This window comes from Chionomys nivalis, chromosome 1 (genome assembly GCF_950005125.1).
Source record: "Chionomys nivalis chromosome 1, mChiNiv1.1, whole genome shotgun sequence".
Taxonomy (NCBI): domain Eukaryota; kingdom Metazoa; phylum Chordata; class Mammalia; order Rodentia; family Cricetidae; genus Chionomys; species Chionomys nivalis.
The window spans coordinates 4,197,634-4,212,262 of record NC_080086.1 but is presented as its reverse complement, the minus strand read 5'-3'; the positions used below and the strand labels follow the sequence as shown (position 1 = coordinate 4,212,262).

Here is a 14,629-nt window from a genome sequence, read left to right as displayed (position 1 = left end):
GTCCCATTTTTCTCATTTTTTAATATTTACTCCTTTATTTATATATTATGTGGGCATGGGACACACGTGTTACAGAGCAGTGTGGTCAGAGGACAATCCGTGGGATTTGGCTCTCTCCTAACATCATGTGGGTTCTGGGGATTGAACCTGGGTCATCAGGCTTGGGGGAAGAGCTTTTCTTGCTGGGCCATCGTGTGGGCCCAGCCATTACGAGCAGGCAATTTCAAATATGGGACATGGAAAGTATGAAGATTATAAAAGCCATTTACAGCAGGGTTTGGCAAACAACCCTCCTGGGTGAAATCTGTTCTCACACCTGCTTCATACAATGAAGTTTTATTTGGATAAACACAACCAGACCGGCTTGTTTACATGTTGTCCACGGTTGCTTCTGCACCAGAATGGCAAAGTGCAGTATGTTCAGCAGACAGTATGGACTCACAAGCCTAAAACATTTACTAGCTGGCACTCTGGAAATCCTCACGTAGCACATAGCACATGGTTTTCGTGCCTCACAGAGCTGTCAAACTTATACATGCATGTGGGTGTATGTATATGTGACCAACAGATGACAGGACAGCGACTCTTGAAACAATCAATTTTATATCTCTAATGGAGCCTCTTACAATAATAACAAAAACCTTCATCTGGGGCTTGCCACAATTTTCCCCTACTGTATAATTTCAGACAGTCTCTTGGTGTGACGTGATCTTGGGTGTGACGTGAATGGGGGTTTATTTTTTATCTGAAGGGTTTTTTTCTTTTATTTAACAATTACCATCCAGTATTTAGCATTGTTTTATTGCAGTGGCCTGGTACTTTTCTGTGACTCTTTAAGTAATTCTGAAACCCAAACTGATCAAGAGACACAAAAGGCCACAGCTGTGCAGTCTCGTCGCTAGTGAATAAGGCTCACATACCCATACAACTCTCTTGGCCATTGCACCAGAGAAAGCTGTTTTCAGACACTAGAATTCTACCACTGGATCAATAAGCAGAAGGAAATGTCAGCTGAATTCTGTCCTGCCATCTCACCCCCTCTCGTGTCCACAGCGAGTCTTCAGGATAAAAATCCGGCTTTGTAGCTGTAAACAACCTTCATTTATGTTTGAATCACAAAAGAAAACAATCAGTAAACAGTGTGGGCATGTACAACTACAGACAGACACAGGCAGAGCGACGCATGCACACACACAAACACGTACACAGAATATTGTATATGCAGAATCACACACGTGTACACAGATACATAAAGGATATCACTTGATGCTTTGACATTAAAGTTTTTCCTTCGCTTATACGTTTACTAACTAAGTGTGCTCTCGGGTTCATTATCATCGATTTACCTTTGAGTAGTGTTAAATAACGCCGGGATATAAACTAGTATACAAATAACAGTAGCCATGAAAAGACTTGAACTGACGAGGCTTTGGGTTTGGCAGATGTTTTCTAAAGCATATGTCTGCACCAGTATTCTTTATTACATCTAGTATTTTACAACATCATTAATGTCCCATTAACTGTGTGTCACCAGAGTGTAACACTGCACACTCTTGAGAGGAGTGAAATGTGTCCCACGTCACACTGAGGTAACTTTCTCTGCACGTGGATTCTTTCATGTCTGTAGTCCCTCACACGTTGGTACGACAGTCTCTCCATCGTTTTACACTGGTGTTTCTGCTCCTGTACAAGGTCCCGGGGCACTAACCTTCCACACACGGCATGGCAAATATCTTTATTCTGCTTATGCTTTCTGTATGACAAAAACATCCGCCTCTGAGACCCACGAATGGCATTGTAGGTAAAGGCATTGCCAACAAACCTGATGATCTGAGTTCAATCCCTAGAATCCTCCTAGTGGTAGAAGGAGAGAATCCACACTTTCATACGTGTACCATGGTTTGTACACATATGCACACATGTACACAAATAAGTGCAATAAAAAATCCTTCATTGCTCAACTGAACCTTCCAAGTCTATAACCACTATCTGCATCTGGTCACACCACCCCAAGTCCTGTCCAGTCACCTGCAGCACCTGGTGATATAATACTCACTTAAACCCCCAGGTATCACTGCATCCCCTGCAGTGCTCATCACCCAGTGGCATTCAGGAACCAGACCTCAAACCTGAGCCAGTCACAGTGACCCACACCTGCCACCTCAGCTTTCAGGGGCTAAAGGAGGAAGGACACAGGCCCAGAGTACAACAAGCAACATGACATCAAGCAGGGGAGCCATTGTATAAGCTCACACACAGCGGGTGCGGATCTGATGCTATCTTCACCGCTGAGAGCAGTGGGCCTATTGCTTACGCAGGCCCTGAAAGGCTAAAGTGTTTGCAGCTTGATATGACAATCACATGCTTTTACCTGATGGGTCTCGTGCAGCTGAAGCTGGCCTTGAACCACTGTCCTCTTTCCTCTACCTCCAACTCTTATAATCTTAGGACAGTTTTCAAACAGGTTTTATTAAGCTCATACAATACAAATATCCCCCATCACCAAAGTATGATGTGGGAGTGATTTCTTTCTAATCTGTTGCTTTCATTGGTTAATTAATAAAGAAACTGCCTAGGCCCATTTGATAGGCCAACCCTTAGATAGGTGGAGTAGACAGAACAGAATGCTGGGAGAAAGAAGCAGATTCAGGCAGTCGCCATGATTCTCCCACTCCAGACAGACGCAGGTTAAGATCTTGCCTGGTAAGCCAGCTCGTGGTACTACACAGAATATTAGAAATGGGTTAGATCAATATGTAAGAGCTAGCCAATAAGAGGTTATAACTAATGGGCCAAGCAGGGTTTAAAAGAATACAGTTTCCGTGTAATTATTTCAGGTAAAGCTAGCGGGGTGGCGGGAAGCAGCCCGCCGTTCCTATTACTACAAAAGTATATCTATGGAACAATCTTATTCAACATCTATGTTCACAATGGCCACAGTATGAACAATTCTCAAGATTAATTACATTCACTTTTTGTATATGTGGGGGTACGTGTTTGTGTGTGTGTGAGAGAGAGAGAGCATATGCACATGTGTGTGGAAGCCAGAGGTCAACATCGGGTCTCTTTCTCTAGTGCTTTTCATCATGTTTTTACAGACAGGCTCTCCCACTAAGCCTGGAGCTCAATGCTTCTGCAAGCTGAGGCAGCCAGCAGGCTCTTGGGAGCCTCCTGCTTCTGCCTCCTCAGTGCTCAGCAAATTCTTTAGTTTTCTACTGCTGCAATAAAACACAATGACCAAGGTGATTTACAGCAGGAAGGGATTATTTGGGGCTTCCAGTTCTGGAGGGTTAGGGGTCAGGGTGGCGGGGTACAGGGAGTAGCCGCAGACAGCCGGAGCAGAAGCTGAGAGTTCACATCTTGAGCCATAAGCAGGACACAGAGAGAGCTAACTTGAAATGGTCTTTAGGAACCTCAAAGCCTGCCCCCAGTGGCATGCTTTCTCCAGCAAGGACAAGGCCATTCTAATCCTCTATGGCCACCAACTGGGGACCAAGTAGTCAAATGCCCAAGACTTATGGGGACATCTCATTCAAACCACCGCACTGAGATCACAGCTTTTTAAAGTGGGTAATGGGATCTGAACTTGGTTCCTTACAATTGTTCATCAAGCACTTTCTTAACAGAGTCATCTCCCCAGCCCTGTGTATTTACTCTTTTACTCTTGATTAAACCTGAAAAGTGATGATTGCATCAGAGAGCTGAAAAGGAACCAGGAGCTGACGGAATCGCATCAAGTATAGCCTGCAGCAGTCTTCCTGAAACCACTGTCCACTGGGGGGGCGGGGGGGGCAAGTGGGAAGGCATGCTATGCTCCCATTTCAATTCCTTTTCAAGACCAGCAAAGATGCTTACGAATGAACAGTACAGCACATGACTTTTAACTCTTTGTTACCCATAATGCCACACTGGTCCTGGCAAATGGAGACTGTATCGGCCAAACTCTCAGAACATTTGATCATTTTCCCTTCCCAGGCTTCTGAGGTCATATTTTAAGAGTACAATTCCACACACAGGCATTTCTCATTTAGCCTCAAATCCCTGTTGTAAGCAGATGAGGTGTACACAAACACAAATATCCAGCAGCTGGCTAGCTAGACCAACAATTATTTAAAATGTAATGTAACCCATTAGAAAAGCCATTGTCTAAAGATGCTTTGGTACTCATGTGGGTCCCTGTAGACAAAGCTCATGAATGCCTGTACTGCCTTTATGGATGAGAGAGTTGAAGTCAGAGAAACTGTGAACCCCATCAGTGGACAGAGGAAACACACCTCATGAGAGGAGTAGCGGCTAGGCTGCTATACAGCATTTCTACTGAGGTATTACCAGGCTACTTGGGTGTCTCTGAGCAGAGAAATCAGCTGTGTTTTCCACTTCCCACAAGTGATGATAATAGAGATGAAGTAATTGTCAGTTAGTGAACACCCTTCAAAGATATTAGTGATGGGAGTTATGGATCCAATTACAAACCCATCTTTCTGCTTCCACAAATAAAGTAAATGAAGCCGTGCTGATTACTACGCATTAGCATCAGGAGGCAGAAGCTGGAAAGAGGTGAGCTGCTCCAGTCTCTAGGGAAACACTTTAAGGCAGTCTGAGTGATACACACACTTCCTCTGATTTCAGGGTATTTAGAATAATTTATATGCATAGCCCTTCAAATGAGAACAGCTCAAGCAATTGCAGTGATGAAATGGAATTTTTAAGGGGAAAGTGACTTAATGAAGACTATCAGATATCTAGAAAATGTCAGTATAACAAAGTGTCCCAGTGTATGAAGCAGGAAAGGAAGCCACGCCTACCATCCCCTGCCGCCACCCCTTCTCAGAGTGCCTTGGTTAGTGCCAAGTGACAATCCGCGTGACTGAAATATGGAAACCAAGTGCTGGCATTTTCCTTTAGGAGGGGAACAGCATACAACTCTCTGATATCTCCAGCACTCCTACAAGACTTTGTGAATGCAGGGGTATAAGCACATGTGCCTCAGGGATGTGCACCTAGTTGTGTACATATATGTGCACATGTGGAATCGGAGACCATCGTCACTAAGACCACTCCACTGTTCTCCACATTATATTTTTGAGCAGGTTCTCTTGCTGAATCTGGAGCAGAGCTCATTAATTCAGCCAGCCTGGCTGGACAATGAACTCCAGGGAGCTGTTTCCTCCACTCCAATTGCAGAGGTTACAGACATGCATCATCCCCCCACAGACTCTGAATCCTGTGGATGTGGCTGAAGTCAGCATGGATGTGAGGGAGAAGAGGAGCTGGATTCTTTAGCCACAGCTGCTGCATTGCCGGACTTCAGATGAGGGCTCTGATAAACATGTCACAGAAAAAAAAGATGCTGCTAACAGAAGGTAGCCAGTAAACCAAACATACTACTTCTCCTGAACTTGCCTTCACGATCCTTCCACCCAGTTCAATTTCATTCCACTTCCCCCTTTGTGCATTTTTATTGCTTCTGCTAAGTATGAACTTGGAGGTGACACAAACAGCTGTAACCCAGACTATCAGATGCTCAGTTGAGTGGTATTTAGTGCTTACTAAAAGGATTTAAATCTAACATAGCCAAGCTTTTTGTTTTCTCATTTTACTTTTATTATTTTGGGAATTTTCTTTAAAAAACAGAGAGAGAACTCACGAGTTCCCATATTTGTGAGTTTTCTATTAATTAAATATCCAAGTCAATATGCATAAACAATTCAATGTGCATAAACAATTGAATATGCATAAGTAATTAAAAATGCATGAACAACTGAGTGTGCACAAACAAATAAGCACAACAACTGAATTGTTCATATGAACAATTGCATATGAATAAACAACCAAACATGCATGAACTAATACACAGAAAATAATTGGAAGTATTCTAGTAGTATGCATAGCATTTATTAGCTACTACATCTTAATGCTATGGCCAATCAAATACTTTACAGGTAGCAACTGAATTAAGGACTTAATTTGGCTCATGGATTGAGTGTACAGTCCAGTAGAGAAGGCATGGTGACTGGAGAAGCTTACAGTTGTAGCAGCAGAAGCATGAGACTGTAGGGGAGGCAGATACAGGTTTGAAATAGTAAACTCAACTCCAGGAGATGACAGCCCATTCGCTCAAGAGAAAGGTGATCTCATTTGCACAAATAAGAAAAATGCTCATCAAGAGGGAAGAGAATACAAAGCCCTGTCTACACTGAGCTAAATAAAAAGACTAGCTAAGAGTGACCTATAAAATGAAAATAAGCCATCAGTACCAGGTGAGCAAGATCCCTGCCTACCCAGTGCAAAGTGCTTCTATTACATCAAACACCACCTGGTGTGGGAGGATCTTCTTTTTGTGTTGATTTCATTGGTTAATAAAGAAACTGCCTTGGCCCTTTGATAGGACAGAAAATTCGGTAGGCGGAGTAAACAGAACAGAATGCTGGGAGGAAATGAGGCAATCGCCATGCCTCTCCTCTCTGATCAGACACAATGGAGCCAGCCGCCAGGTCAGACATGCTGAATCTTTCCTGGTAAGCCACCACTTCGTGGTGCTACACACATTAATAGAAATGGATTAATCAAGATGTGAGAGTTAGCCAGTAAGAGGCTAGAGATAATGGCCCAAGCAGTATTTAAATTAATACAATTTGTGAGTTATTATTTTGGGGCATAAGCTAGTCAGGCAGCTGGGAGTCAGGCGACAGGAACGCAGCCTGCTGCTCCTTCTACAACCATCAACACCCATGCATGCTGTGATGAATTTATATCTACTGCTGCAAGACACCACGCTTGGTGTGAAACTAGGGAAGAAAAGAGAAAAGGTATCTTGTCAGCATTAAAGGATGCTAATGTTATACTCTGAGTGGTGCTGGTGAATTGTCTGTATTCTGTCAATCATGTTTTAAATAAACGCTGATTGGCCAGGCAGGAAGTATAGTTTGGTCAACCAGACAGGAAGTAGAGGCAGGGCAATGAGAACAGGAGTATTCTGGGAAGCAGGAAGCTCCCTCCGCAGTCCTGCCCAGACCACAGAAGAAGCAAGATGTAATCTACCCAGCTGAGAAAGGTACCAAGCCATGTGGCTAACGTAGATAAGAACAATGGGTTAATATAAGCTACAAGAGCTAATAAGAAGACTGAGCTAATGGGCCAATCAGTTTATAACCTATATAGACCTGTGTGTGATTTTCTTTGGGGCTTGCCAGTTGTGGGGTACTAGGCGGGACAGAAACCCCAACAAGCTGGCCCTCATGTTACATCTGAGGACAGGAATTACCACCAATTTTGACCACAGTAACAATGATAATAGAAAAAAGTCTGCATTTGGATTTTATTATTATACATAAACTACCAAATCCCAAGCCTGAGAGCATGTCACTTCCTAGTCACTTCTTCATACTTCGATCATGTGCATGGCATTTCTTAAGTGACTATGACTGCTTATCACAATGATGTCCACTTGATTCCAATTACTATAGCCTTTGTCATATGTAGGCCTAAGTGGACGTGATGGAGATTCCTAAGCTTAGAGTCCTGAGAGCAACACCAGTCTCTAGAGCCTTCTCATGGGAGCAGATCTATCTGCCTCAACCAACCTCTTCCCTCACCCCTGATGCCCATGTGCAAACATCTTGCATTTCAACACAGCATCTTTATGGCAGTTTCTCATCTCCCTCTCCTTCCAGAATTCACTTCCTCGGGAGTTTCTTGATGAATCTTTTCATCTCAGCAACTAGCATGATGCCTGACTTGAGTTGTTATTGAAATCAATAGCCACTACCTTGTGATAAATGAACCCAAAATGAACTGAATGGGATGGACACTCTAGCTGGTTGGGGTAGACCAGCATTTGGGTCTCATTTTCTCCCTGTAGACACACTGAGCTCATGCCATTCAGAAGTCATCGAACCGTACCTTGTAAGGGTTTCCTGTCTATTTCACCTGCTTTCATTTTTCTCCCCGAGATCCAGCTTCAGTTTCAAATCCTCAGAGAAAGTCCTCCAGATGGCCCCATCTCCAGCAATCTCATTTCCAGCTTTACCACACCCTGTTCCCCACCAGTTCATGGCTGATACCATGGTCTGCTAATTGTGACATGTTTGTCTCTCTTCCGCTGTTCCTAGTCCAAGTGCAAATTGTCCCAAGTGCAAATCTGTCATCGTTACTAGCCTGTACGACTATGTCATGGTGCCTGGCAGCCAGACAGCTTGCTCATCTACACAACTCAGGGTTTGAGGAATGTGGGTCCTAGGTTTGACCTGTGGTGAGCTGTGGCTCCTGGCTGCTCTTAGCTAGGTTGGCCTGGTCCATGTCTTTACATTTTTTAAATGAGCTGTCAACTTTTAAAGATGAGATTTCATAATTTTTTTTAAAAAAAACTAAAAATTTAGGCTTCTTTTGAAGTTCTGGAAGGAGCAGAAAGAACACCAGGTCTGGGATCCCAGCAGGTGAGCTGGCAGAGGTGCATACCAGCGTCTTGCTTGAGGGAGGAGCATCAGGCCTCCTAGGTCTGTCCTGCTCAGATTGCTCACACACATGCATGATGGGGGTGGGTCTTGTATTTATCTGTTGCTTTCATTGGTTAATTAATAAAGAAAACTGCTTGGCCCTGATAGGACAGAAAATTAGGTAGATGGAATAGACAGAACAGAATTCTGTGAGAAAGAAAGCTGAGTCAGGCAGTCGCCATGATTCTCCCACCAGACACAGATGCAGGTTAAGATCTTTCCTGGTAAGCCACACCTCGTGGGGCTACACAGATATTAGAAATGGGTTAGAACAATATGTAAGAGCTAGCCAATAAAAGGCTAAAACTAATGGGCCAAGCAGTGTTTAAAAGAATACAGTTTCCATGTAATTATTTGGGAGCATAAGCTAGCCATGCGGGCGGCTGGGTGCCAGGGACACAGCCCGCCGCTCCTATTACAACACATGTAAGCCCCAGGCTGGTCTATATTCTGGCCTTGATCTCTTCCCCAGAAGCTTCCACTCCCTGCATTCCTTCACAGAGCTACCATGGCCTCTCCATCAAAACTCAGACTGTGCCTTCTGGGATGTGTTAGAACTGGGACCTACCATCTCAGCCCAGCACGGTGGCACACACGTGATCCAAACAACAAGAAACCTAACACCGGAAGATTGCTCCAAGCCCCAGACCAGCCATGGCTGTGTAGTGAGACCTTATTTTTTTTAAATCAAAGGCCAAGAAAAACATTTTCTCATCTATGTATGATGTCAGTGGAGAACTAAGTTATTAAATACAAAAGTGGGATTCATTATGTATTCATTGAAATCCCAGGGGAGTGTCTAACAGATTTAAGCTGACAGACAAAAAAGATATCAAAATCCCGAAAAGCCAATGAATTGGAAAATAGATATAATCAATATGATAGATGAATGGTTATTAATGGTTTAATCCTTAATTAAAATTGTGTAAGACAAAGGAGACCTGATAAAAGATAAATATACCTGCAAGCAATTCATAGGAGAAATACAAGCAATCAAAGAACGAAGAATACACAGACAGATGGTCAATTTCAAAAGCTCTTTAAAGCAGCAGTGCTCAACCTGTGGGTCATGACCCCCTTGGGAGTCAACTGACCCTTCTACAGTGGCTGCCTGAGATCATCAGAAAACACAGATATTTACATTACGATTCATAACAGTAGCGAGATTACAGTTATGAAGTAGCAATGAAAATAATTTTATGGTTGGGGCCACCACAATGTGAGGAACTGTATGAAAGGGTTGCAGCGTCAGGAAGGCTGAGAGCTGCTGCAAAGGAAGTGACTACAAGTGAGATCTCCATTTTCGTGTCGCACACAGATGGAGTGAACAGGAGTCTGTGGACCGAGAGCTATACTCCTGACTCTATCGGTTCTGCAAAGTTTTCTTTGAACAGTACTAAGTCTCGCAAAGGGTATCAAGAGCCACAGAGTGGCCCCTATGGCCCAGTAATTGAACTTCTTGATTTTACCCTACGAAAACCACCAGGACAGTGGACAAAGATTAATGTGTGAGGGCATTAATCACAGCATAATTCATAATATCAAATATATTAGAAACCTATACTTAACAATAAAGAGTGATTCAATAAATTATAGAACATTTGAATAGTGTCTAATTATACAGACATTAAAATTACATGTTCAAAGGCCATTTACTGATTCAGGAAAATGCTCATAAAAAATTGAAAGCTTGCATTTTAAGAAGACTTTCATGTAACTAATCAAAGTGACTATTATTCTTATTTTCCACTGACTTTCTGTTTAATGCATGATATGGGAGAGTCTTCTGTTTTGTGTTGATTTCATTGGTTAAATAAAGAAACTGCCTTGACCCTTTAATAGGACAGAAAATTAGGTAGGCAGAGTAAACAGAACAGGATGCTGGGAAGAAGGCAGTGAGGGCAGTCGCCATAGCTCTCCTCTCCGAGATGGACGCAGTTTAAGATCCTTCCTGGTAAGCTACCATCTCGTGGTGCTACACAGATTATTAGAAATGGGTTAATCAAGATGTGAGAGTTAGCCAGTAAGAGGATAGAGCTAATGGGCCAAGCAGTGTTTAAAAGAATACAGTTTCCATGTAATTATTTTGGGTAAAGCTAGCCGTGTGGGCGGCCAGGTGCTGGGAACACAGCCCGCCGCTCCTACTACAAATGTGTCTTCCTGCCCACAAAGCATCTAACATTTCTTCATCCATTTCTTTTATTTTGCTCTATTATTTTGTGTTTTGAGACAGGGTCTCATGCTGGCACCTAGGCTGGCCTAGACCTCCAGCAGTCCTCCTGCCTCATCCTCCTGAGTTATGGGATTATCAAGGCAGGAGCCATGATGCCCTGCCATCTCCATATACATCTTACTTCAGGAAAGAGGCAAATGGAGAGACTCAGACAACACGAGACAATTGCAGGATGGAGCTAAGGAGGTGATGCAGCCTAACGTATGATGAACGCATGTGAAAGAGTAAGAAATGTACTAGACGGTGGGTGGTAACTGCTTCAAAAGAAACCTCAAACAGGGACGGGATGGGGAAGAAACAAAACATGAAACAGCAAGACCAGGGCTCAGAAGAGATCGAGAGACAGGAAGAGCCAGCACATGCAGCTGAGCGGTGAAGAAATTCACAGCACAACACCGCAGAATCAAAGCTGAAGAAATTCCCTGTGTGATGTATTAATAGTTTTATGCAGATTAGACAAGACACTTACAAGAAGCATTATTTGTTTCTTGTAACACAGACCACAGGAAGGGCCCAGAGGGATGTCAGGGTGGAAAAGCAGAACCATGTCCCTGCCACGAAAAGCATCAACAACAAAAACTGAAAGTCTGACAGCACCAAAATAAACCATCTGTGCAGAAGATGATGATGGTGAAGCCGGGAGGAAGGGCAGCTTGGTTCTTGAATGACTGGGCGGTACAGAGGCGGGCTTAAATCTGCAAGGTCATCAGCTGCCCAAGTGCCATGCTCCCGCCTCAAAGTCTGGATCCGTCCTGCACGGTTCTGCACAGTGCTACACAGCTGCTCCCCTTCTGAAGAACAGCTGGCCACCCTGTACTCGGTTCATGACACCTCAGTGTAGAAGCTGTTTACATGGCAGGTTCACAAGGAACCAGATAACAGCCCAGCCCAAAGCCAGTCATGACTCACACTCGTAAGAATCGAAAGAGCCCAATGTGAGTGAAAGCTGATAACATCTCAAGGAAAACCAGTGGCATAATTAATTCCATAAGGAAAACGACATGCTGACGGGGAACAATTCCTTGTGGACTAAAGGGAAGACACAGGCAACGACTATACCATCAGTTACACCAGCAGAATCAGAACTGAATGGGGCAGGGGGGTGTCTGCGCCTGATTCCTCTCCTGCAAGCTCTCTGGTTTCTAAACAGGACCTGTTTGGACTCGGATAAGTCACAAGGCTGATGCGTTCGGCAGTTCAGAACCCACTTCCTCCCTTACTCAGCTGGGTCCTTCTCCCTCCGGAAGCCTGGCTTCCTTAACACAGCTACACAGCATATCCTCACAGCTCTGCAAACGACTGGAGAGGTTTTATAAAATCCCTCTGTAGGACCCCAGCCATTTCCGCATCCGCTGCTTCCCTAATCTCTGCAAGTTGCTTTTGACCCCTGATCGCCCTTTGACGGCTTGAATGTCTGGCGCTTTCATCTTTGGATGCTTCTGTTCTCTCCAAGAACAGATCTGTTCTCCAGCTCATGCCAATCAAAACCAGTGGTCTTTCTGCCATCTGCGTTTCTCCTGCCGCCAGTTTGCCTTCCTCGTCTGTCTGTTCTAGTCCTGCGTCCTCCTTCCCTCTAAGACCAAGCTCACACATTTGCATTTGCTGCTCTTGGGCTTCAGTCCACGGAAACGGAGCTGACCTAACCTGAATCTTTGATGTTCCGGTTGCCCATGCTCCTGCTGGTGTCTTGAGACTTCAAGGGTATGGGGGTTGGTCTGTCTCCAAGCCTGCAATTCTGTTGGTGCTCGGGCGAGGTCAGGCTGACTGAGGATTTATGCCCTAGAGCATACATACAGGGCCAGGCCTGAGGCAGGCAGCTGCTCACCCGTGCTGAGGTGACAGCCTTCGCCAACAAGGAAGGACCAGCTTCCAGTGAAGACTCTGCAGGTGGTTCTAGTCCTCTTAGGAAGACCCTCTGGGGCTGGCTCCGTCCTAGTTTTCTTTGTCACCTCTCCTGATGGTGTTGCAGACTCTAAGGTGACCCTCTGCCCAGGCACACACTACGTCCCTGTGCTCCTGTGTTCCTCCGGCATGCCATGGGATTTTAAGTCCTGGCTGGGCATCATTTTTTTCTGTTCACACTCCAGTTTATTCTCTACTCATTCTTTTCTTATTTTTCCTAACTTGAATCAACTTCTGCCACCCGACTTTTCTTTCTCTGAAATGGGACTTCCCCACATCCTGAGTCTCTGTCTTTCCACTTCCTTCTGCTCATCTCTCGGCTTGGCTTTTGGTTCCTCAATGCCTAAAATGCCTTTCCGTCTGCACAGCTGTAACTCGGCTGCCCTCGCCCTGTGAACGGACAGATTACGAGAATGCTGCAAGTCTCAGGGTGCTGACTGCATGACAGGAGCAGCAACCCTGAGCTGGAGCTTTCACAATCGAGTCCTTCCTTAAAGAGTAATCAAAAACATTCTTCAAGGTTCTATCCAGTAGACGGCCATATGGCGGGCACAGGAAATCCCTAGAGAGCAACCTTTAAAACTAAATCTATTCAGAATCCGACATTCCCTCCACCAATATTTATTTAATCAACAGATAAGAAGAATGGGAAAGCAGACAGGAGAGATAGCAGGTGGAAGGAGGCACCTGGGAAGTCTGAGACGTTTTCAAAGCCTGAACTTTATCCCCTCAAAATGATGGGGCCATTGGAGACAAAAATCAAGCCAACATGTGCACATTTCAAGTTTTATATTTTAAACCTATCTGTGTTAGATGATGAAAGTTTAGATTTGACCATGTTTGTGGGATTGAGCTTATCAAACAATGCTCATCAAATATTGGTACTTACAAGCAATGAAATGGAAACATCACTGAAGAAATTTAATACTTAGTTTATAGATGCTAGAAGTCCTGTGGAAAGCGCTTAGAGCTGCAAACTTAATGACCTCAATTAAGAACTTGTCAGCCTATGCCTGAAGGGCAGAGCTCTCTCTGGATTAGCCCTGGCTATGTGGTAGAACACCCCTACCCACCTCTTCACACCCTGCCTCCTCAGCAGCTGGCCTCCCCTCTCCTGAGGCTCTGGGGTGAGACACTTTCTTCTTCCAGGCCCAGAAGTATTCTCCCGAGCCTCTTTAACTTGTCAAAGGCTCCCTAGTGGCCACTGAATTGCATAATTGGGCATTCTGAGGACGTACTGTTTTCTCTAGCTGAAACCAAGGAGGGCAGGTGCTGAATAAATAAGGATATCAGAAGGCAAAAATATAATAATAAGCTATCAGCATAAGACACAATGACCAGGTAAGCAAGATAAATGTAGATAAAAATGCGCACCTGATGGGCCAGAATGTAGATGTTGTGACCAACGTCCTTTGGAGAAACACCGTCATCCCCTCCCTCCTCGTCCCCGTGGTCACATTCCAGTCCTTGGTTATAGGCATGCTTCATCACATCCACCTAGCAATAAATAACGAACAAACAGTCAGCACAGGGACTGCACGGCGGCAGCAACTCATCAAATTGTTAGCGAGCTGTAACTTAAAATTGGCAGGTTTCATGGCAGACAAAACTATAAAAGCTGTAAGTAAACAAATATCTCATTTTCTCCCATATCCAGACTCGAGATCTAAGTGTGTGCACGTGTCTATCTGTGAAGGTAGATCCAGACTCGAGATCTAAGTGTGTGCGCGTGTCTACCTGTGAAGGTAGATCCAGACTCGAGATCTAAGTGTGTGCACGTGTCTATCTGTGAAGGTAGATCCAGACTCGAGATCTAAGTGTGTGCGCGTGTCTACTGTGAAGGTAGACAGGACTGTGAAAAGAGAAAATGAGAGCTGACAGAAGTGGAAAGCGGGTAATACCCGTGAGCTGAAAGGCAGGCATCTGAGACAGGGAGCCAGCAAAGGGGAAGACAGGATCAGCAATGTGGAGGCGATTAGGAAGGAAAAAGTATAATGTC

The 14,629-nt window shown here is 44.4% G+C and overlaps 1 protein-coding gene across 2 annotated transcripts in view; it reads right to left on the bottom strand.

Moving 5' to 3' along the window:
- Nucleotides 1-14,629, bottom strand: part of Itpr2 (inositol 1,4,5-trisphosphate receptor type 2) — a 398,346-nt gene that overhangs the window by 104,089 nt on the left and 279,628 nt on the right. For both annotated transcript variants that reach the window (XM_057792035.1, XM_057792044.1), the window contains one exon: nt 14,005-14,127. In XM_057792035.1, the coding sequence (XP_057648018.1) occupies nt 14,005-14,127 (123 nt within the window). The remainder of the gene's footprint in view (nt 1-14,004; nt 14,128-14,629) is intronic.